At 43.8% G+C, this 23,257-nt stretch overlaps 1 protein-coding gene across 1 annotated transcript in view; it reads right to left on the bottom strand.

Moving 5' to 3' along the window:
- The window catches only part of SLC5A10 (solute carrier family 5 member 10), a 611,774-nt gene that overhangs the window by 151,095 nt on the left and 437,422 nt on the right, over positions 1-23,257 (bottom strand). The window contains exon 11 of the mRNA XM_086940716.1: positions 16,776-16,926. Within this exon, the coding sequence (XP_086796842.1) occupies positions 16,776-16,926 (151 nt within the window). The remainder of the gene's footprint in view (positions 1-16,775; positions 16,927-23,257) is intronic.

Raw genomic sequence — 23,257 nt, 5'->3', positions numbered from 1 at the left:
CTATCTGGATTGTCTTGGAATCTTCATGATTTGACAACAGGGTTTTGCATAGCACTTTAAACGTCCTGGTAGGATGAGAAAGAGAACAAAGTAGTTTGTTTCAAAACTTAGTAGAGAGGCTACTGTCTTCTGCTTGCCTCCATTAGGATCACGACAGATACAAGGACTATCAAATAATTTTAGCTGCACAGAGCGTTGGAGTGGGATTAGTAGACTTTTGGCTGCTGGGACAAGTGGCTTTTTTCCTCAGTGTAGGGGCAGGGAACACATTTTGGGGTCAGGTCCCTGTGGAAGGTACACCCTCTAGTGGGGTTCCATGGGAAATACACCATGCACTAGGAGAAACCATGAGGGAAATCTATCCCTGGTGGGCTTAAAGGAGGGGAGAATCCTGCCTGGGGGATATTGTGTGGGAAATACTAAACAGGGAGAGATCTGGAGAGCATAGGTTACTGCAAGAATCCTACACTAGCCATTGCTGTGAGGAATGGATCTTGCCCAGGAGGAGAATCAGGTATAGGTTTTGGACTCTGAGCTGGAGAAACTGGTGGCAAATGGAATAAACTGTAAAATGCTACACTGGTGACTTACAAGATGTGACTCACTAGGGGATGCACTGGATATGGGCATTGGTCACTAAGGGGAAGGGTGAATCTGCAAGGTGACAGGCTCTGCAGTGGGGATGGATATCACTTACAGAAAAACAGAGATGACGCACTAAGGAGACACTTCAGGAAGAAGACCATTGAAGGAGGAATGGAGAGTGGCTTCCTCCGCCACGAGAATGGAGCAGGAACACAGATCTGCACAACTGGCAAGGCGGCCCAACAAGTTAAAGGGCCTTATTACGAATTTGGCGTTTCTTCTGTCGGCCCACTACCCAATGCCGACAGGAGGACCGCCAAGACGTAGTGCGCCCGCCCACCGATTTACACGTGTAATCCATGGCGGGCGGGCTGTCTCACAGCGGGGGTATTAGTCTCAAAGGGGAGCCTAACATGCAGACCACCGCCATATGATCGCTGACTGCAGGTTCCTGCACAGTGTGGCATGCACCATGCCATGCATGTCACACTGTACAGGAACAGGGGTGCAATTCCAAGGAGCCCCCCATGTGCCCCTTGCATACACCCCAAGCCCAGCAGGGGCCTTTCCACCGCCCTTTTAATGGCTGGCTCACCAACCTGAAATGGGCGGTGCACAGGCAACTCATAATATGCTCAGTGGTGCCGCAGCAGCACTGCCAGCATATTACTGCTCCTGACCGCTGTGCCACCGCTGTAAGATCCTGGATCCCAGAGGAGGCGGTGGTCCTGTGGTGGTTGACAGCCACACTCAGAATACTGTGGAGGACCAGCAGAGGTGGCAGTGGTCGGACTGCCACCGCGAGTACGCCGGCCCTGTGGACTGCCGTACTGGTAATAAGGCACAAACTCTCTCACCTGAAATCCAATGTAACCAGCAGATCATAAGAATGAATCCATAAAGAACCAATTCAATCTCCTACTCTTTCAAGGTGGATAATTTAAATATGAAACAATTTAATTAAGAAATATTCAGACCTGTTTCCTACAGAGCTTAAAAACATCAACAATTCGGATACAAATGCAGTAGTTCAGATTCTGCACCACACATGGCAGAAACAATGGGAGAGTGCCCTCATTCTAATGAGATAGAGAGACAGGCCCATGCATACAGAAGTAAGAGTTTGGCAAAGATCTTTTAGAAGTGGGACTTGGGTGCAGAACACACAGGGTGTACTAACTGGTTTGCAAAAATATATCTTGCAGGAGAAACACGTCAATGAGTTCAGGGTTGCAGCTATCAATAGTGAGGCAGGTTCAAAAGCATATAGGGTCCAGTGATGTGAGTGGCCCCATGCACCATAATTATGGCTATCTTTATACTATACAAAGAGTGGTCAGGGGTACCATTTTTTGGTCAGACTTTTCTGTGCAGATGTCTGCACGACCTATTGTTACCAATTCTTTAAAATATAGATGGTGTGGACAGCGTAGGATTGCTAACGCAGGCACTCGGGCAATGCCCGAGGGGCCGGTGCCGAGTTCCAACTGTGGGCTGCTTTTTGGAGCAGTCTGGGGGGCAGATTTGGGCGGTGTCACTGTTGTTTGGATACAGCCAGCGGCCCAGTGGGTGTCTGAGTGTCCTTTCTGGAGGCAGATGGGCACTCATTACCTTCCGTTTATCAACGGGCAGAGGTGTCACTTTCTTTCTCTCGCAGGGCCGTCCATTAATGTATGCATACCTAGCATGGCAGGGGGCCTGAGCAGAAGTGGCCTCACTTGTTTTCAGTCACCAGTGTAAACGAATCCATACATTTTTTTTGTACCCTCCGCCCTCCCCCCCCTTTATTTAATACTAGCAACCCGTCCCGATGTTGTCCGGGTATCAATTGCTGCCGGCCAGTAGTATATTGTTTTGTAGGATTTCGTTTTGATAGCATTTCTTATCTGTGACAGGCCTGTGAAACGCTCCGATTCCCAGTGCACTGCTGATGCACTTAAGAGTGCGCGTTCAGTAGTGTGTGAACTCGAGTTTCCCTACTTTATTTTTCCTTGCAATATTATATAGCGCGAACTCGACAACATGGCATGAGCACAATTTACATTACAGAAGAACACATTCATTTGTGGTAGGCACGGGGAGGCAAAGCGATTTGCCTGGAATCACAGGATGTTGAGCTGATGCTGAGATTCGAACGTGGCTCCCCAGCTCTAAAGTTCGCAATTCTAGAACTTGTGGCGGGAGGTGTGTCTAAAAGGGTTTGTCGGTGCTGGCCATCAATGAGAGACCTGTGCATTTTTCAAATTGCTGGAGATGTGGGCCGCCGTGCCACCAATGTACTTACCGGGGAAGGGTAAACACCCATTATTCCGCAACTTTCTTTCCGCATACCATCACTCTGCATACTTATATTACGAAAGTACCATGACTCCGCAATGCCATTATAACGAATGGCATTACATTTTATATGCTTTTACCACGCATACATTTTCAACGAAATTCGTTGTAAATGCATGAATGGAAAAAGCATGTTTTTTAAAATGTTTGGATATGGTAAGTATGGGTATATGGGTAAATATTTTGGAGTACTGAGGTATATGTTTTGGGGTGTTTGGGTATTTTAAGGATTCAGATATAATTTTGGGTTATGGGGTACAGGGGTAGTTTTAGGGTTTAGGGATAGGTATGGGTTTTGGGGTACAGGGGTATTTTTAGGGTTCAGGGCTAGGTTTGGGTTTTGGGGTATAGGGGTATTTTTAGGGTTCAGGGCTAGGTTTGGGTTTGGGGTACAGGGGTAATTTAAGGGTTCAGGGCTAGGTTTGGGTTTTGGGGTACAGTGGTATTTTTAGGGTTCAGGGCTAGTTTTGGGTTTTGGGGTACAGGGGTATTTTTAGTGTTCAGGGGAAGGTTTGGGTTTTGAGGTACAGGGGTATTTATAGGGTTCAGGGCTAGGTTTGGGTTTTGGGGTACAGGGGTATTTTTAGAGTTTAGGGATAGGTTTGGGTTTGGGGTACAGGGTATATTTATAGAGTTAAGAGGGGTTAGTGTTTAAGGGTGTTGGGGTATTTTAAGGAGTAAGGGTGGGTTATGATTATGGGGTGCAGGAGTATTTAAAGGGAGCAGGGTGGGATTAGCACACAATATGAGACATGGCATGAAGGGTGGAACGTACCACACGCCCCCAGCGTTTGTCACGCAGCAGTGTTTTGAGGAAAGGCAATATGCAAATGTGGGCCCCTTTTTTAGCGTGCATAGGCTGATTTTGAATCCCAATCCAACTGTTGGTGTGAACTTTGTCTTTACCAAGATCATTTTTCTTTCTCTCACTTTACAGTATTTACTTGTTTGCTGTATTATTCTGCTCTGACTTAGTACCTACATTGCCATGCGTGAGGGACTACTTTTCATACTAAACGTAGTCTCAGCCATCATGTAATATAATATATATTTATAAATTGCATATGGAAAGCTATTGTTTTTCCACCGCAGCAGGCTTTTTAAATGCTATACTCAGTGCTCAAAATGCAATCCAGGTATAAGGGCTTGCCCAATGATTGTTTTCATCGCCTAGAACATGGCACTCCTTCACCACAGAATGAACATTGCTCAAAGGTCAATTTAAAGTCCATGCTCCCAAGTTGTGGTTGTCTGCTGTCTGGTGCTGCTCAGCACCCCACGTTCACACAGCAGCTAAATGTGTAACCTGTGGTTGTAGTCAACGGGGTAGAACAAATTGACTTTAATCTTCAATCAAAGCGGCGGTGATTCTTTGCTCTCAGCTGCAGTTTGAAGCTCCTTGTTGAGAGGCAGAAACATGCTACAACAGCTGCTCAGCATTTCAACCACCTCAGGATCTGTCGGCGCAGGAAGCCTGAAGACGGCCCAGGCTTATCCTGAGGGATGCTAACGAGACAGTGGTTTGCGCCATAGTATCGGAAGCGGAATGCCATTCAGAAAACATTCCTCTTGTGTTGAAGAAACATTGCTATTGTGTGCAACAAGCAGCTGTGTCTCACCTGCTCAAAGACGGTATAGTCCTGTTCCTCAACATCCCTTCTTTCATTGTTCTTATGTCTTCGAAGTAATTCCACTAGAGCCGTGAATATCCTCCCAATAATCTTCACCATACATATTAATAACTACAAATGTAATGCTAACTTTATGTACAGGAATTTATATAGCGCAAATCACCAAGCGGTTTCTAAGCGCTTGCTTAGGGAACCCGTCCTGGTATTCCCCTGTGAGATAACCCCGGCAGGGTATTCGCAAGGTGAAAGCCAGGCATCCCGCCGCGAGGGGCCGTAGTGGAGATTAAGCAAGCTATTGCCCAGAGTCGCAGAGTGTGAATCCGTGAATCGAGTAGGCACCGGAGCGAGAATTGTCAAGTCCATGGACATTTTAGGACTCAAGTCCCCGCCGAGCCGGGAATTGAACCCTGGTCCCGGGCTGACCTCTGCTTCCAGGTCTGCCTCCTCTAACCAGTGAGCCACACTTCTCACTTTAGAAGGGAAAAAGCCGGAGGGTCGTGGCAGCCATTATGCGGGGCTGCAGACATTTGTATGTAGTTGTGTATTTAAAGACGCTGTGGGAGCCAGGTTAAACAAAATATTGGTGAGACGCAACCCCAGTCATAGGAGGAAGTCCACCAAGGCAAGAAGAGAAGTGTGGTTGGACCCTAACTTATGTCCTGGGGTTGGATCTGTAATTGTGTGCATGCCCAGACTCCAGAGCCATGAATAAGCAAACCTAAAAACCTAAAAAAGCTATCAAATATTAGTTAGCTGAAGCAGAGATCTGCAAACTGGCCCAGGAAAAAAAGTTGTAAATGAAAAGGCATTCAGAAGGGTTTAAGGGAAGGAGGTGGACAGAAGATGGGGAGTCTCTAAATAGGCTAGAAATAATAATAATAATAATCCTCATTTGTAAAGCACACAATCACCCGGAAGGGTCTTTAGGCGCTGGGGGCCGTTGGGAAGATTAAGCAAGCTATTGCCCAGAGTCACATGGTGCTGGGCTAATCTGCCGCCGGCCCCGGGGATCGAACCGTGATCCCCAGAGTCCGGAGTCAGTCGCCCTAGCCGCGGCGCCACACCTCTGACCTTGCGTGCTTAATCCCTTTCAGTGTTTAAAGTTGAAGGGTCCTTGTTGGATCTCTTCATTGATGACAAAAATCTTCCTGAAATCCACAAGTTCCGCAGCCAGGCCCCAACTGCATAAATACATATGCGCCCCAGCCACTATCTTTGGGGAGAGGATGTGGTGCGTCGGCTAGACTGCTGACTTTGGTGCTGGAAACCAAGGTTCGAGGCTCGAGGTCGCGCCCACATCCTGTGATTTTGGGCAAATCACTTAATCTCCCCGTACCTGAATGTGTCCTTGTGTAACGTAACCGGTGCTCATGTAAAGCGCTCCAATACCTTCGGGTCGAGATCACGCTATATAAATCTGCATTCAAAATATATATATATACCAACGAAACACCTTCAGTTATCCTTTGTCCACTAACTATTCTATCAGAGTTCAAAACCTAGAAATCACCCTAAACTAGCATATGAAATTTGGACTTATGCCCATACCGGAAAAGTGTTCAACAGACATCCCGCCACCATCTCCACCCACACTTCTGTAACTTTCCATCCATATGTCCACCCATGAGAACAACAATTCAGGTGATTGCACAGAAGTCTCTGTTGAGCAGAAGTGATACTGGTGCACTTCACACTGTTGTCAGTATAACTTAGTCTGAATATCATTTCACAGAGACATTTGCTTTGTTTACTAACTGGGTGTTGCATTTTGCAATGAATGTTCACTGTTTGTTTATCTGTAGGACAAATCTTGAATGTGTGCGTTGGTATAGAATGCTCCAGTGCCAGCCAGAGCTGAAGCCTCCTGTGATGGCATCACTGAAATGTAGATGCTGGTGCTGAGGGGAAGATACTATTAGTCAGGAGACAGAGAGAGTAGGATTAGATATCTGAAGAGAAAAGTACTGGAGGCCAGCAGCTGGAGACTTGCAGTATGGACGTTGATTCACCAGAATGCAATACGTGGCATCAACACTCCTTGGCCTCAATGATATCACAGGAAGTAATTTCATATGATCTTTGAACCTCAATTCCAGAAGTTATGCCACATGACCAAGATCCAGATAATATAACAATAATAGATGTCACTGAAGGCTAGTGTATAACTCAAAGAGAAAATATATTGCTGAACCACAGGAAGATTGTCAAAAATAGAATTTAGTGGTCATGCCACCAGTATTAATCCATATGGCCATATATTGAATATAAAGTATATCATTGTCTTGATTAATTCCTTATCAATGTTAACAGGTTTTGATTTATGATCACTTGTGCGGAACTATCAGACTTATGAAGCACAGAGGTTACTGTTTTGTTCAAATACATCATTAAGTATGGCATAGAGACCGATTTAGCCGTTTCTCCATCCTCGTGTAATGTCAAGAATATTGCATAAATACCCACAAATATACACATACAAAATTGGCCTATGCATAAGCTCTCTTCATCCATTTGAACAGTTGTTCACAGTTTCTCAACCCACTGTAGTGTCAGTTTCTCCACCTCACTGTAAGGTCAGCCCAATTCATCCAGTGTCTGACTTGTGCTGTGAACGTTAGTATTTTGCCTGATCACATATGCATATCACATAAAAAGGAAGTGCACTTCCCTACTAAAGAAAGTGGGCCAATCCTTTACTTTTACAATGTTTTTTATCTCCATTGTTTATCCTTTTTAGGTCGAGCTGGAGTTGCATCCGAAAGGATGCTCCAGTTCGACAACTTTAGTCAGCCGTCTCGGGGGAATTAGGGAAAGGAGGGTGTTACGCGCCTCTGTTGCCGATTCGGCTGGATTTGGGTGCGTGAACGCGCATGCTTTCGCGTTGGTGAACAGGCATGCACGCAGGCACACACACGCGCGCACATGCACGCAGGCACACAGACACACACGCGTAGGCAGGCACGCACACACACACACACACACACACGCAGGCACACAGACACACACATACAGGCAAACTCACCCGCCCCCCCCCCCTTACCAGGCTCGCACCACTGTGGCTAGCGTGTCCAGGTCTTCCAGCCGGTACTGCAGTGGCTCCTCTGGAAGCAGTGGAGGCGGCTCCTGCAGAGAGGTAGGTGGGCACCAGGCTGCCTCCTCTCCTTGCTGTTTGCCAGTGCTGCTCGGCGGGCCGCCCGGCGCTCTAGCCGCCCCAGCCTCCATCGGCGGGGATTTCCCCTCACAGCCGCTGTCCTGGCCACGGAGTCCCCCGTCGGAAGCCGCCCCGCAGGCCCGAACACAGCACTAGGAGCCCGGGGCTTCCGCGCCACATTACCTCGGCTCACAGGGAAGGCATGTGGATCTCGCCGGGGGACAGAAGCTCCAAACGGAGACAGCGCACCTACAGCCGGCAGCAGCGCCCAGCTACACACAGAGCGGCGCGGAACACACAGCCCCGCCCACTCAACAACTAGTAGCCAATACCAAAGCCTTAGGTCTCAGTACAGGCTCTATTGGCTGCGGCACGTTCCCACTCCTCCCAGCCCGGATACCACACTCGCGTTTTTTTTTTATTTTCATTCGCGTCCGCCAATGCTTGTTCTGTCAGGCAGCAAATGCAGACACTAGTCCTATTCTGAGACCGTTAATTATCTGTCCGGTTGTTCACACTGGAACAGTGGATTTATATTTACCCACGGCCTGCTCCACCTCAGACATTTCGAGTTTTTGGTTTTATACAAACTGAAGCAAAGCATTTTCATTCCAAAAGGAAACAATTGTTATCAACTCCCAGACCAAGCTGCGTTTTTTGTTTAAAATGGGTATTACGGCTTACATAGTACTGTCTGTATCGGGGAGGCCTATTTCAATTGTTTTTGTTTTTTGGTACAGTTGGTTTTATTCCCAGCAAGCGTTTATGTATGGTAGTAGCATTTGTTGATCACTTGCTTTTTTTTCGTTCCTGCCATTAAGTGTTGGACTCAAAGCATTGCAGTTTACTTCCTTTGGAGAAGGATTTTAATTTCAAGGTTGATTTTTAGTACCTCTTCTGAAACCCACAATGAACCAGGACCCGATTTCTCCTTGGATTCTTTTTGTTTTTCCCACGTTCCTGCACGGCTGCTGCCTGGTTTGTACCACTGTGCATCAGGAGAGTGCCTCGACCAGCAATCTAGGTCAACAAAAAGCAGTACTGTGAAGCATTGAGCACCCGATTCCACTTTGGGATCATGACATATATCCTCACCACCTAGTCATCCGTGGTTGCTTATCCATGCTTGCTTAATCTTTAAAAAGAAGTCTGTGACCTGCGGTTCTAAACCTTTTGACTGTTCAGAACCACCACTAAATCTTTAATAGTATCCAGAGCCTTTACTGAAAACGTGAGACCCTGACTGTCTCAATTATGATGATTTCAAACACAAAACAACGTACACAAATAAAGAAACAAGCATTAATCAAGCAAAAAACAAATGGTAAAATATTTAATTAAATTCCCATCCGGATTTATAAATTTAAAGTTGATCTTTAGAGTACTCACCCTACCTGCAAATGCCTTCATTAATGGCTGACTCACTCGCACTAACTATCACACTCTCGCAGACTCTCCCTCTCTCACACTCTCACTGACACTCTCACTCACACTTGCTCTCTCTCACTCACACTGACTCTCTCACTCACACTGACTCTCACTCACACTGATTCTCTCACTCTCACTGACACTCTCCTACTCTCTCACTCACTCACTGTCACTAACAGACTCTCACTGACTGACTCTCCCACTCACTGACTCTCCCACTCACTGACTCACTCACTCACTGTCCAGACTCTCACTGACCCACTCACCCACTCTCTCTCACTCACTGACTGACTCGCCCACTCGTTCTCACTCACTGACTCACTCTCAACACACATTGCATTACAAATGCAATAGGTGTCACATTTGCGAAAGTTTAAGCTATTGACATTGTAAATGGCAATGCTATTAATGTATCTATTTTCATAACCAACACATAAATAAAAAAAAATTCATTTACAATGCCAATAGCTCAAACTTTCCTAATGCGAGACCTAGTGCATTGCAAATGCTTGTTTAGTCATACTAGTGTGTTTAGACTTTGTCCTCAGGTTACAGCAATTCAGATCCAAAATTACCTTTTCTTGACTGATCTTACAAAATATCTACTACAATGCCAGGGTTCTACATTCATACAGCTCTTGATGTTACATTCTTCTTTCATAAAATTAGAAAGATATACAAAAAATAATTTTTCTTTATACCAACAACAAAATATTTTCCTGTGGCGTGCATTAAAACTAAAATGGATTTCTTTAAATGGCCTCATTTATTCATAAAGTTTTATATAGCACGAACATGATCCCGAGTGAAATCCGGGCGCTTTACAATTACAGATGGTCAAGGTTAGGCAGGCCTCAAATACATTTGGCTTTCGCGTCATGACACTTCCGAATAGCCGTGCGCGTTATAAATGGAGGCTAACATAACATAACATACATATCAAAGGAAACAGTTACAAAGGGTGCAACACATCGTCACAGTAGTTGAAAAAATATACATTTATAGGGACTAGGAGGGGAAGAAAAGATTAGGTAAGTGGATATAATTACATCTCCTAGGAAGGACACATGCTGTTCTATTACAATTGTTATTGGAGCCAAGTCTTCCACATATAGATTACATTTTTGTTATTTTTGGGGCATATTTCCTATTATTTTTGTAGCATATCCTTGCAGGAATTAAATCAATTCTCCCCAGCTTGCCAAGGCCAGACCTCATGGGTGCATCAATGCCCTTTTTAGTTGTATTCACAATAATAAAGCATGGCAACACGTTTAACAAATGTGTATGTGTTCATGTGTTTCACTTTATGAAGTATTCTTAAGAGTGATTCACAGCTGAATGTATTTCAAATAGAAAGTACAATGTCCCAGTAGGGGCAGCAGAAAGTGCTCATCCGGGCACTATTTATCTTCTGGTCTTAATTCTGCATTTGTCATCTCTGAGGCAATGGGCTGCAAGAGCCGCATTAGGAGTCTCAAGGGCAGGCCCGGGGTTGCAGCTTGGACCTCTAAACCACATCCATGTTGCGGTGGTCACCCAGAGGAAGGTTTCATACAGTTTCCACTTGGTACCACATAATTAAGAAAGTTATCCAGGGAAATCATCAGGCTTATCTTGAGAGCAGTCCTAGGTCCCTGAAGACCAGAAATGGTGAACCAAGCTCCCTTCCTCGGTCAGAGCACTGCTGGATATGAAGTGGACACTGAGGTAAACATTACAATGGTGACCTACCAAGAACCCATTGTTTAGCAGCATTATGATAGGATGTATGTCAGTACAACGCGATCTTTTAGATCGCGGTACTTGACAATGCGGATATTACAACGCAAGTCGTTACAACAACTTGGGTTGGAGGGCGCGGATTGAGTAATATTATAATTTTATATTCCGACACCAGTCCACGTAACAGTAGGGAAGGTGTTGGAATATAAAATTACAATATTTCTTAACCAACAGCGCCATCCAGCGCAAGTCGTAGTAACGTCTTGCGTTGTAATGGCAGCGTGGTAAAGGTCGTGCGGTGTAAACACTGCGTTGTAAATGACGTTTACCATTATGATAACAGAGCCTGTTCCTGGTTTTCCTGTTGAGAGGACGGTCGATTGGGACTAGCAAAGAACATGTGAAGAATGTGGTGTGTGTTAGTAGATGTAAAATATCCATATGTAGGTGCACATCAACTCATGGAAAGAAGGTAGGAGAGTTAGTGAACTGGGAGGCTGGAGAAAAACCTGTTTCTGTAAAGAATGGCATAGATTAACAAAAGTATTCACTCCTGGTCACAGAGAACTTCAATTAGCACATCTTGAACAAGTTATTCTCTCCAAGCGGTTGTGAGGTAGATCTCAGGATAAAATACCTACTTTTACTATAACTTATATGAAGCTAATCACAGCACAAATCAGTCCTGGTTTTATATACTGAAACATAGATCTGAACTGGGATTAAAAGGACTATGTACTTTCCAAAGCAGAAATGTAAACAGAGAAGGGACAAGCAACATCTTAATTGTGTTTGTTTCAGTTTACTGTTTCAAAGTTAAGGAACAAAATAATGTTTTAATCCCACTAAAGCAGAAAAAGGTATTTTATTTTTTATTACTGTGCACCAGGAATATTCTGTACAAATATGCATTTGCCCATCTTGCATAGTGAAGCTTCATTAGAGTGATTTTAGCATAAGCAAAGGGGAACAGAGTTTATTTTGAGATGCAGAAGTTCAAGAGAAGTCAGGTGGAAGTGTGTTATAGTAGTTCTTCAGGTCGAATTAGCCTCAAGCAAGGTGAGAGAGCGAGATACAGTCTCTTTGTTCGGTGAACATCCATAACAACGCGGTCGAAACACCGCGCTGCCATTACCACGCGTCTTTTACAACGCAAGTCGTTACCACGACTTGCGCTGGAGGGCGCTGTAGACTAAGGAATAGTAGATTTACTATTCCAACACCTTCGCTACTGTACGTAGGCTGGAGTTGGAATAGTAAATCTTACTATTCCTAAGTCCAGCACCCTACAGCGCAAGTCGTGGTAACGACTTGCGTTGTAAAAGATGCGTTGTGATGTACCTCTATCTAAAAGATCGCGTTGTAACATCATACAACCCTTTGTTCATGCCCAGAGCTAGCACTTTTACTGTTTACTGCTAGGGACCTAACACATGTACCAGTCTATTCAATGACCACTGTTTCTACTAGTCGCAGTACACTGGGATAGTGAACGCGCCTACTGCACGTCCAAGGGAGAAATGGCCTTCAGCTGTGAGAAGTGTCATCAATACTTACACACTCCACTAGGGTGTTCCAAACATATGTCTCTTTTCTCATCTACAAGTCAGATCCAACACCGGAAAATGTACGGGGACTCAATTTCCCCAACTTGGAAGGTCACTCATACATAAGTGTTCCTCATTCATTCATTCAAAGAAATAGTCTGTTTGAGACACTGTAAAATTCCAGCGATAAAGATTGGAGTAGAACCTCCAAAGTGAAGTTACTCCATACAAATGTGACCCTACAGACATTTCTATTGACTTGTGATGTGGCCATCACACCCAGAGATTAAATGATCCCAACCCGAGAAATCAATTGGCCTCGTGAACATGAGGCTTTAGCTGGAGTCACCAGGGCAGCAGCTATGAACCTACCATTAAATCATCGAGCTGACCTGTACAATGACAAAATGTAAAGCAAGATATCTTGGTCCTGGACCTTCTGTGGCAAGCACTGAGGCGGAACCTTAACCCCTTTGGTATGCTCAGGAACAGTGCACACAAGAAGTAGAAATATATTTCCTTCCATGGCTCTCCCCTTGCCCAGCAAACGCCCTGTATTTGCAGTCTCCAGCCGCAATCAAGTGCATGTTGGAGCCTTCACGCTCTGCAGCTCCTCAAAGGACACAAATTAGGTTTCTCCATGTCACTAAACAAGAATGTGTCTTATCTTTTTCAAGCTCTAAATCTATGTAAGGTATGTGTACGTTGGTTGTGTGATTACACCAAAGATTGCCTATGTCAGAGCATACAATAGAAACAGAGTTGCTTTTTGGCCCTTTACAGGTTTTAATAATTACCCAATCAATGATTCAATCTTAAAACCTGCAAGGAAAAATTGTGCACTATGCAATTTAAATCCAGCTATTTGGATAAGGCGATTAGCTCACTCAGCACTTTTTTTTGTCAGAATTGGAATTTGTGCCCTTAGTGTTGTGCATGACTCTTTGCAAAAGACCCAGCATGCAAATCTCAGTTTCTTCGATCTTATCACCAGATATCTCTTGCCAAGGCAGGGTCACTACAAGCCGTACTGCAAGGAATCTTCAACGGACCAGCCAATGTCTGGACAAGGTATCTTAACATGGCAAACCACGATTCAGACCTAGACACATGAAGAGGTAGCCGTTTACAGTACTCCACGCTTAAACAATTAACGAAAAAGAAGGTTACTGTGAAATCAAGGGAAAGAGAACTATAATCCCTGTTCTACAGGATCAGTGCAAACTCATCCTCCATCCTTGTGAAACTCCAGGTCTACATAAACAGAAAGAATGATTAGGCAGGATATGCCGGAAAAGCATCATACTCGTGAAGATCTGGCTCTCTTGATGATCAATCTTCGACCGAATTAAAGCAACGGTCCTACCAATATTCAAAGTGTAGCTAAAAGAAATAAACTTATATCCATGAATTCGTACTTGTATAGCGCATTTATACCCTGAGGCGTCTTGGCGCTGTGCAGATACCGCTCTGGAACCCTTCCAGGCTTTTCCCTGAGAAATGCCCACTCCTGGGTACCCGCAAGGTGAAGCCAGGCATCCCAGCGCTGTTGGGGCCGTTGTGGAGATTAAGCAAGCTATTGCCCAGAGTTGCAGAGTGGGGCCCATGATTAGAATAGGCACCAAGGCGAGAATTATCAGGTCCGAGGAAATTGAGCCCAAGACCCGCTGAGGCAGTAATTGAACCCTGGTCCCAGGCCAGGCCTCTGCATCAGGGTCTGCCGCTCTAACCAATGAGCCACACTTCTCCACTCTACTCCATCTACTCCTCAGCTAACCGGGATTTAGACTAGCCCGCCCTACCTTCCGGAAACCTGTATTTTTACTGCACAGGACTCGTGCCTGTAAAGAGCCCTGTCAATATGTTTTAACTCTGCTGACGTCATGGTTTTGGGAAATGTTTGTAAATATTGTTAAACTCATTCTAGACTAGATTAGACTCAACGGATAGCTTGTAAGGCTTTTTTATACAAAGATAGCCACAGGGCGTCAAACAGTAGAAGCTCCATACTTGAGACAAGGACCACTGGGAGGATGATCCTGAACTTTCGGTTCCATCCCCGTCCCGTCTCCACTCAGCACACAGCAGTTACTTGAACCTTACAACAAGAATAACAACAGTTGTACTTTAAACCAACTGTGTAGTGTAGACTTTCTACCATGTATGAAGGGCTTTCATCACAGTCATTTTTTAAATCTGGAATTAATTGTACTTTGTTTTATGTATAGGGGCTTTAACACTGGGTGTATTTGTAAAGATTTTAATTATTCATATACAATAAACTATCACTTACTAGATTTCTTGACTTTTTGCAACAGATGTAATAATATCCTAAGCTATCATGCTAGGATACTATCCTGCAGTCTGCAGGTCTCACACCAGGCTCTGTGGCATGTGCATTAACCATATAAAATATATTATGAAGATTGAAAATGTGTTTTATATTGGACCAATGAAGTAAGCCTGTAAATCGTTTCTAATCCATTCTAATCGCTATAAATTTCAGAGGGATCATAGATTCTAAAATAATGCATATGTACTGAAAGACCATACTCTGCCTGTCACTGGCACTGCCCGTCATGTTACCATCCTTTCTTTCACCACCCCCTTTCGTCAACTCCCTTCCCCTGATTTGTGGTTGTGCACAGCATTTTCTTTATTTCCAGCATGGTAGTGGACTTTCTGCAGGGTAATTCTTGTTGAGGGGATTTTGCTGCCTGCACTGCAGTGCCAAATTAAACAGTGCTGCATTCGTAGGTGACAAAATGCCCGTCAGCAGGGTGGGAAGTGGGGCAGTGGCACGTGGGGCAGTGATTTGTGGGAGCACCCACCGTAAGATTAAAACAAAAGTGGTAATCACTGGGTGAAAATACCAGTGGCAAGAGTGAGTCAGTGTTTGCCCCGTGATCAAATGTCCGCAAACCTTCCAGCACTATTCCTAGCTTAGACTCCAGGTTTTCCCTGAAGCACCAGGATGCATAAGTACTAGGGGGTAAACAACGTTTATAAAAAAACTTTTTGTCCGCAGGAAATCACAATACGGTCATTACAACAACCGCGTTGTGATTCCGCATACCATTACTCCGCAAGTCGGAACAACGACTTGCGGGGGGGAGGGGAGGTGTTGGATTTAAAATCCAACACCTTCCCTACTGTCCGCACAGACTGGAGTTGGAATAGAAAATTATATACTATTCCAACATCCAGCGCCCCCCCTCCGCAAGTCATTGTTACGACTTGCGGGGTAATGGTATGCAGAATCACAACGATGTCGTTGTAATGACCGCGTTGTGATTCCCTGCGGAAAAAAAAATGGGGGATAATGAGGCATATTCGTACTAGGGTGCAGGTAAAGTCAGAACTATACTGTCCATTCACCACCTTGCTGCATTTCTTGTGCCACTGGAAATGCACACACTGACTGACAGCACTGGTATAGAACACACTGCCCTTAAAAGGGCTCTGATTGACAGCCAACCACTGTTCACAAGCATGGTCTAGTTGCTGGTAATTCTATAGTAGGATGCAATACCTCTCACAGCAACCAAAATAGACCATGATATCACTTAATGAGAACTGTCTCATCAGCTCTCCTTTGATGGGAAGAACAAAGTAACTTTCACAATTTATTTGAGCTTGTGTTGTGAACACCTTGTGGATCATGGAGTCCAGATTTGTAAATGAGGGCATAAAAACAACCCGGCACAATGAATGTTTGTACCAATTGCTCACAGTGTTTAATTTACCAATCAAGGTTCAAACTGGGATTGATCCATGGTAATGTTTTTTTAACCCATTTTCTTTGCGTTATAACCTATTTTAACCGGTTCCATTGACCGACGCAAGCATTACCTCCATGGTGCTGAGCACGACCGTTGGCCGACGCAGCCACACCCACCCTTTAGAAAGCCCACACCACGGCAGAATGTTTGCCGCGGTAAGCGGGTTAATGTTTGCGCAACATTGAAAAGCTGATGGTAACGCCAAGTTCAGAACATATGGTTGTAACCTGCAATAATGAATAGGGCATGTTGAGTTATCACAGCAGCACAGTCAAATATGGAGGGCCAAAATATCACGGCAGTACGAGCACACAGGTAAATATAAATGTACTATTCCTACCTCCACATCTACGTACCATGAAGATATAGGTATATAATTAAGCTAAACATATATATGAATTTAAGTATAATAATACTAAACTTACCTATATTGATTGATATTGATATTTTGATCCCCAATATTTTGCCTTTCATTGCATACACAATTGTTCAAGCTCTCATCCATGCAACAACCCAGTTTTGCTCCAGCTCTAATATCTAAATGATCCCCGTGGTCTCCCGAACCCAAAGAAAAGAGGATCCCCCTTACCTCCCCACCAGCAGCAACTCCTGCTCATTTGCATTCTTCCTGATCTTCCTCCAGATGTCCAGGGTGAAGAGGGTGCTGCTGCTGTTGAATATGGAGGTAAGTGAAGACATGAGGGCGGCCATCATCACGGCAATCATCAAACCACGAAGTCCTGAAGGAGGAAAAGTACAAAGTTGGGGAATATAAAATTAAATCAGTGCACTTCTGACATCATAATGCAGTCTAGTCACATATCTGCTTACAGCCCAATGTTCTGCTTATTTACATTAGTGTCCTAGCTTCAGGAGCATGGCTTCAGGGGATGGGGGGCGTTTGAGGTGTTACACCCCCTAGTAAATGTATTTTCTGGTGAATAGTTGGGCCCAGATGCTATCGGGTATGGTGAGGTGTCGGTCGGATTTTTCCGGGAACCAATACTTGAGGATAAAAACTCACACCCTCTCTGTTCTAAAGGCTTAAAAAATTTGTATTTTACAAAATATTGTGTTTTTTCTCACTTCGTACCCACACCAATTGTCATTTGTCTCCCTTTCCACCTCCCCTTTAGCCCCTCTCAGGCACACTACTTGTCGTATTATGTGTATTAATATTATATGCCAGTGTGATTGTTGGGAAATCTGAACCTCGCCCCCCCTCAATCTTACTGAGCAAGCTACGCCCTTGCCTAGCTTTTTTGCATTGGGCTGCCGTTGAACAAAACCATGGGCTGAGGCACACCCTGAAGGAAACTTGCTCTGATCGTAAGCCCATCATCTCCAGGGGAGGGGTAGCAGGAGCCAGTGTGGGAATCCTCCGGAGCAATTAGCCGTTATCTTAGTGAGCCTGGCTGAACTCACTGACCCACCAAAAGAAACTACTGCCTCATTGTCCACCACCGGCGACTGGTGATCCTTGAAATGTCGTGGGGCGTAACACCATGGGTTCACCTCTTTGTTTTCATAATTTGCCTTGGGTGCCCCCTATATATTAAGCATAACACCAGAGAGCAAATGCCAGAATTTTGTCATGGATAGCAATCATGCCAGGAATTATATATATTGTCTGTACCAGAATGTTGCCATTGATACCAACCATATACCATGGGTGACCCATTTGTCACAAATTGGCCCCAGCCCCATTATTTCAGAGCCAGCATTTTGTCATGGGTTTCTTTCCCCAGCCAGACCGCTTACCCCCAATGTGCCATGATTGCCAAGCAATACCTTCAGTATGTGAGCGCAAGTTGTGCCAGAGGTGTTATTTTGGGTGTCCCCATATGCCAAGAATTATCTTGACTATGCGATGACCAGCAGCAGGCTCACAAGCAAAAAACATGCTAACAAATACACTCACTCTCACTCTTACTCATACTCTCTATTTTGTTTACTCTCTCCCCGTCACTCACTCTAACTCACACTCTCTCACTTACTCATTCAGATGTACAATCCAGACATTCATCTAGAGTGCTTTGATTTTAAACAACACTCTGTAGATAGATCATTGCTCGGCCCCCTCAGCTCCCTCCTCCCCTTGTCAGCAGGAGCTTGGAGCAGAGGCTGAGACAGCTGATTGGTGCATTGTCATTGTTCATGAAAACACAAAAGTTGTCATATACACTTCTAAGTTAAATATTTATCAGTGCATGCAAAGGCTAACACCAATATGTGGCACCTCACAGGTGTCTGGGCTAAGCCCTGAAGCCCCTGAAGTGGCATAGCTACTGTTGTCCGCATAAAACACACATGCTTGTCTTCTAATACCTAGCTACACAATCCCACTATGGCTAACACCAGGACAAATTCTACCGAGCCTATGCTGTGTCTTCAGGCTTTCCAGCTCTCAGGTCAATTTCAGTGCAAAATATCGCGTTCCAATAAAATGCAAAACCGGGCATTGCATTTTCCATGAATAACCACATCCAAACTGCTTACAGAGCAGATAACATTCTTCAGATCCACTGGGAGAAAGCAAAAGGTACAATTTATGTCACATTTCGCCATCTCCACTCCTGATTCAAAGGTTTTCACCAACAAAATCCCTTGAACTATGCTTGAATGCATAAAGTCTTGCACAGAGCCACCTTCAGGCAAAGATAATTTAAGTATCACTCTAAATTCTCTTCTACTCTTTGTAGGCCTCTGGTCAACGGGGAAATCAGCAACTCTTCGAAAGGAATGCCAGAGCCTCCCTTTAACTACCTCTTTCATCAGTTTTGCTCTTACCGTGTTGTCGTTAACACTTATAGATGATGAATTTCTGATCCATCTACCACTTCTAGGTACTAAGCAGGGAATCCTAAATCCATCTTTAAAATGTGGTTGGATTCTCTTATAAATACTGCTGATAAGCTGTTGACTCAGTGTAATTTTGTTTCCTTTTATTGCAGCCCTGACCTAGAGACAACCTCTCTCTCCTGGAATCCTCCTACTCCAGATTCCAGAATATTTAGGTATGGTGACCCAAATGGAACTAGAAAAGCACAAGCTACAATAGTAAAATACAGCACAACACATGCTTCCTCTTAACAGTGTGTGATTCATACAACTCTGAAACTCTTAAAAATAACAAAGTTGTTGATATAAAGTTAATACCCTTTACTAAACAAAGAAACATCTATTAGAGATATACACAGAAGTAAGAATAAAAATTCCTCACATGTGAGTAAAGATTACTCATACGTGGAAGTACGATAAATTCTCAAGATGCTAATTATTCCCATATGAGCTCATCCAATTTTTTCGGTTTCACAATTCTCCTCCCAAACCTGCCCCTTGGCTCATTTGTTTCAACAGGAATGACACAGTCATATACTTCTGCAGCTGTCTTTTCTTCAATCATCTCTCTCACTTCTTCTTCCACAAGTGACCTATCCATTTCTTCCTCCTCCATTTAATTTACATTGCAAATGTTACCACCCTCAGCTCGTACTTCTCAACCCTTCATGCATCTGGCTATTCTAATAAATGCCAAACCTTTCAATCGCTAAATAAAGCAGTTTTTCACAATCTTTCCTAAACTTCCTTAGGTGAAGAAAGTCACCTTTCCCCCTTTATGGCATCTAAATTCAGACACATAATACCTCACTTTTGTGTCTTAGGGATCACACATTAAAAATTTTTTTAGATACCCTGTTAGACACTTTTAACCGTAATTACCCTCACAACACACCCCTCTTCACACAACCAGCTCCGCAGTCTTTCTGGCGTTGCGGCACACCATAGAGGCATTCGGCCTCTGTGGTGGGGCCCAGTGATGAAGCATGACACTGACTAGGTCGGTGTGTGAGGGCTTTCCTATTCACCCGAAGTGAGTGTGTGACTATCCTTCCCGCTCCTATTTCAGTGGCAGTACTGAGACTGACCGTACCTCTCTTTTTTTGTTTAACTATACTCTGATCCAGTCATCAACTTTCAAAGTCAATAACTTGACACCGGGCCCGATTCACAGAACTAACTTAAGACAAAATCCTAAACTTACTACTTTTGGTATTCACAGAAGTTAGGATTTTGTCTTAAGTTTGTCTTAAGACAAACTTAAGACAGACTTAAGACAGACTTAAGACAAACTTAAGACAGACTTAAGACAGACTTAAGACAGACTTAAGTTAGGATTTTGTCTTAAGTCTGTCTTAAGTTTGTCTTAAGTCTGTATTAAGTTTGTCTTAAGTCTGTCTTAATTCTGTCTTAAGTTTGTCTTAAGATAAACTTAACCCCTTGCATGCGGCCGCGATTCTGCGCCTGTGTGGCAAAATCGCGAGTGGGCAGGTTTATGACGGCCCCCAGCCGTCATCAGCACACAAGCGCCGTAGTGCATGACGGCTGGGGGCCGTCATCAGCATGCAAGGGGTTAAGACAAAATCCTAACTTCTGTGAATACCAAAAGTAGTAAGTAGTTTAGGATTTTGTCTTAAGTTAGTTTTGTGAATCGGCCCCACAATGTTTACAAACATACCAGGACTTATACGCTTGCTGTGTGTACACAATTTTCCTTCTTACTTTCTCAAGTGACCATTCTACCTTTGCTTGACTTCTGCATCTATCCCAAAGTATCCTTCGTAAATTGTATCCTCCCTCTCATCACTTCAAACGGACTGTGTCTAGTACTCACACAACATGTTACCCTATAAGAGCACATCATAAGCATCACTTCTCTCTCCGAGTCCATGTTATGCCTTTCAGCTATTCAATAGTGCCCTTAATGGCTCTATTAAAGCGTCCCACAATACCTCTCCCTGCAGGGAGAAGAATTGATGGGGTTTTGTGCTCCACACCATTTCTCTTCAAAAATCTCTGAAAATGTTCAGAGATTAAGTAAGTACCATTATCACTTATAATTTAATTATGTAGACCTTTCTTTATGAACTCCTTGTCTAAAGATTTGACTATGGCATGTGCATCAGCCTTGTGAACAAAATCAATTTCAGGCCACTGCAAAAAATGGTCTAACATTACAACGATGTACTTCATCTCGCTATTTCCTTCCTTGAGCTAGTCCAATAATGTGTATTACAATCCCTTCTCAAGGCATGTTGCGCTGTTCAAAGCACTCAGCGGTGGTCTAAGCGTAACACAAGTTTTGTTTCAATTCTCACATTCAACACAATTCCTTACTACAATCTCTAAGTATGTCCTTGGTTTTTGTTATCCCCAGATGTCCCTCAAGACAATTGTTCAGTATCATTTCTCTAATTCCATCAGATGGAACCACTCTGCCCCTCCCAACAACCTTCCTTCTTCAACAGACAAATAATGTCTTACTTCCCAAAAAGCAATCATAGCCTTACTTGTTTCCTTCTTCACCGGTCAACCTTCCCCCACATATCTATATATTTCACTTATTGTATTATCCTTAGCCATGTTCTCTTTCTATTCTTCACTTCTCACCCTGAATTCCATTTTCCTGACGATTAGCAACACAACATGCATCCCATTCATCATTGTGCACCAACTTCACTTACAATTCCAATCGGCTCAAACAATTCGCCACTTTGTTCCTTACTCCAGACATGTTCTGTAATTTTTAATAGCAATCAAGCAGTCTCATTGGCATGCAATCTCTTCGTGGAAATGCACCCATCAGCCCCCTGCGGTAAGTACTTTGATGAGTGGCTTATGCTCACATCTCACTGAGACATGAAAACCCCACACTTATTGATGGTAGCAATCCAAACACCATAAGCATGCCAATGTTTCTCTTTCAGTTACTGAAAATGTTTCCTCAGTAATAAACGGGAGGCTTTAGCTATTACCACCTGCCTTCCATCTTTCCCATTTTGTGTAAGCACAGGCCCAAGATCCTTTCCACTTGGATATGTGAAGTTTCACAAATGTCCTTTCTTACCCTATCAAATTTATTTTCCTTCTTTAACAGTTGTCAAATAGGGAATGGTTTATCTGAAAAATTGTTCCCAAATTTAGAATTAAATTTAGCATCACCCAGAAATTATCTAACTTCATCTATTATCCAAGCTGCCGGTGCATCTGTAATAGGCTTCACAAGTTCTGACGGAACCCAGACTGGAATTGATCTAGTAGGTGGAATTCATCTATGTGGTTAGATAGTGAGACATGTACACATTTCTCAAGGAGCTTCGACGGAGTTGGAATGTTAGTGATTGGTCAGAGGTTATTAAGGTCCTCCGGTTTAACTGTGGGCTTTTTTTTGAGAATGGGCATAACCAGCCCTGACTTTAGACAGTCCGGGATCTCACCTTGTAGTAGAGAGGTATTTACTATCTCGGTCCAGAGTGGGACTAAGGACCTTTTCATCTCATTAAAGAAATTAGAGAGATGAGGATCACTGAAGGGATTTGGGGGTTTCAGTGCTGAAAGAATGTTGAGTATGGAGATCTTTTTAAAGGTTGTGAATTGACTCCAGTAGGCACTGATTTTGGGTGGTGGGGGTGACCTATTGTAGGAGGAGGCTGCAGTGAAAGGGAGAGGTTGAGTTGAAAGGGGGTAAAAATGTTAGTTGGTTCATAGCTGTCCGTAGATCAGTTTCTATCTTATTCGTCTTTCCAATGAAGATGGAGGCAAAGTCCTCACAATTTGGCTGTGGACTGGAAACCACTGGTGATAGAACTGGGAAGATTATTGGATTGGAGTTTAATTAATTCAAAACATTTTTTGGGGCGTTTTCTGGCTTTGTCAAGTTGGCTTCTGAAGAAGATCGCTTTTGCATTTCTGGTGCATTCATTGTACATACTCCTTCTCGATCTCAAAAGCATAAGGTTTTTCAAGGGATGGAGAGCTTGTCCAAGAACGTTCAGCTAATCTCAGATTGCATCTGTCTGTATTTAAACTTCATTGAACCATGCTTTGGAGTCTTTGTTAGACATTCTTTTTAGTTGTAAGGGAGCAATTGCATCCAGAATGTTCAACATGGAATTGTTGTAGTGCTCAGTGAGGTCACGGATGATAGACATGATAATAGGAGGAGGCAAGGTGTTATTGCTATGGGATATCATTTCATTCAGGTTTACAATTTGCAAGGATCTTTTCCAA

This window comes from Lissotriton vulgaris, chromosome 10 (genome assembly GCF_964263255.1).
Source record: "Lissotriton vulgaris chromosome 10, aLisVul1.2, whole genome shotgun sequence".
In the NCBI taxonomy this organism is placed as follows: Eukaryota; Metazoa; Chordata; class Amphibia; order Caudata; family Salamandridae; genus Lissotriton; species Lissotriton vulgaris.
The sequence above is the reverse complement of the archived record's forward strand: the minus strand, read 5'-3'. Positions and strand labels throughout refer to the sequence as shown.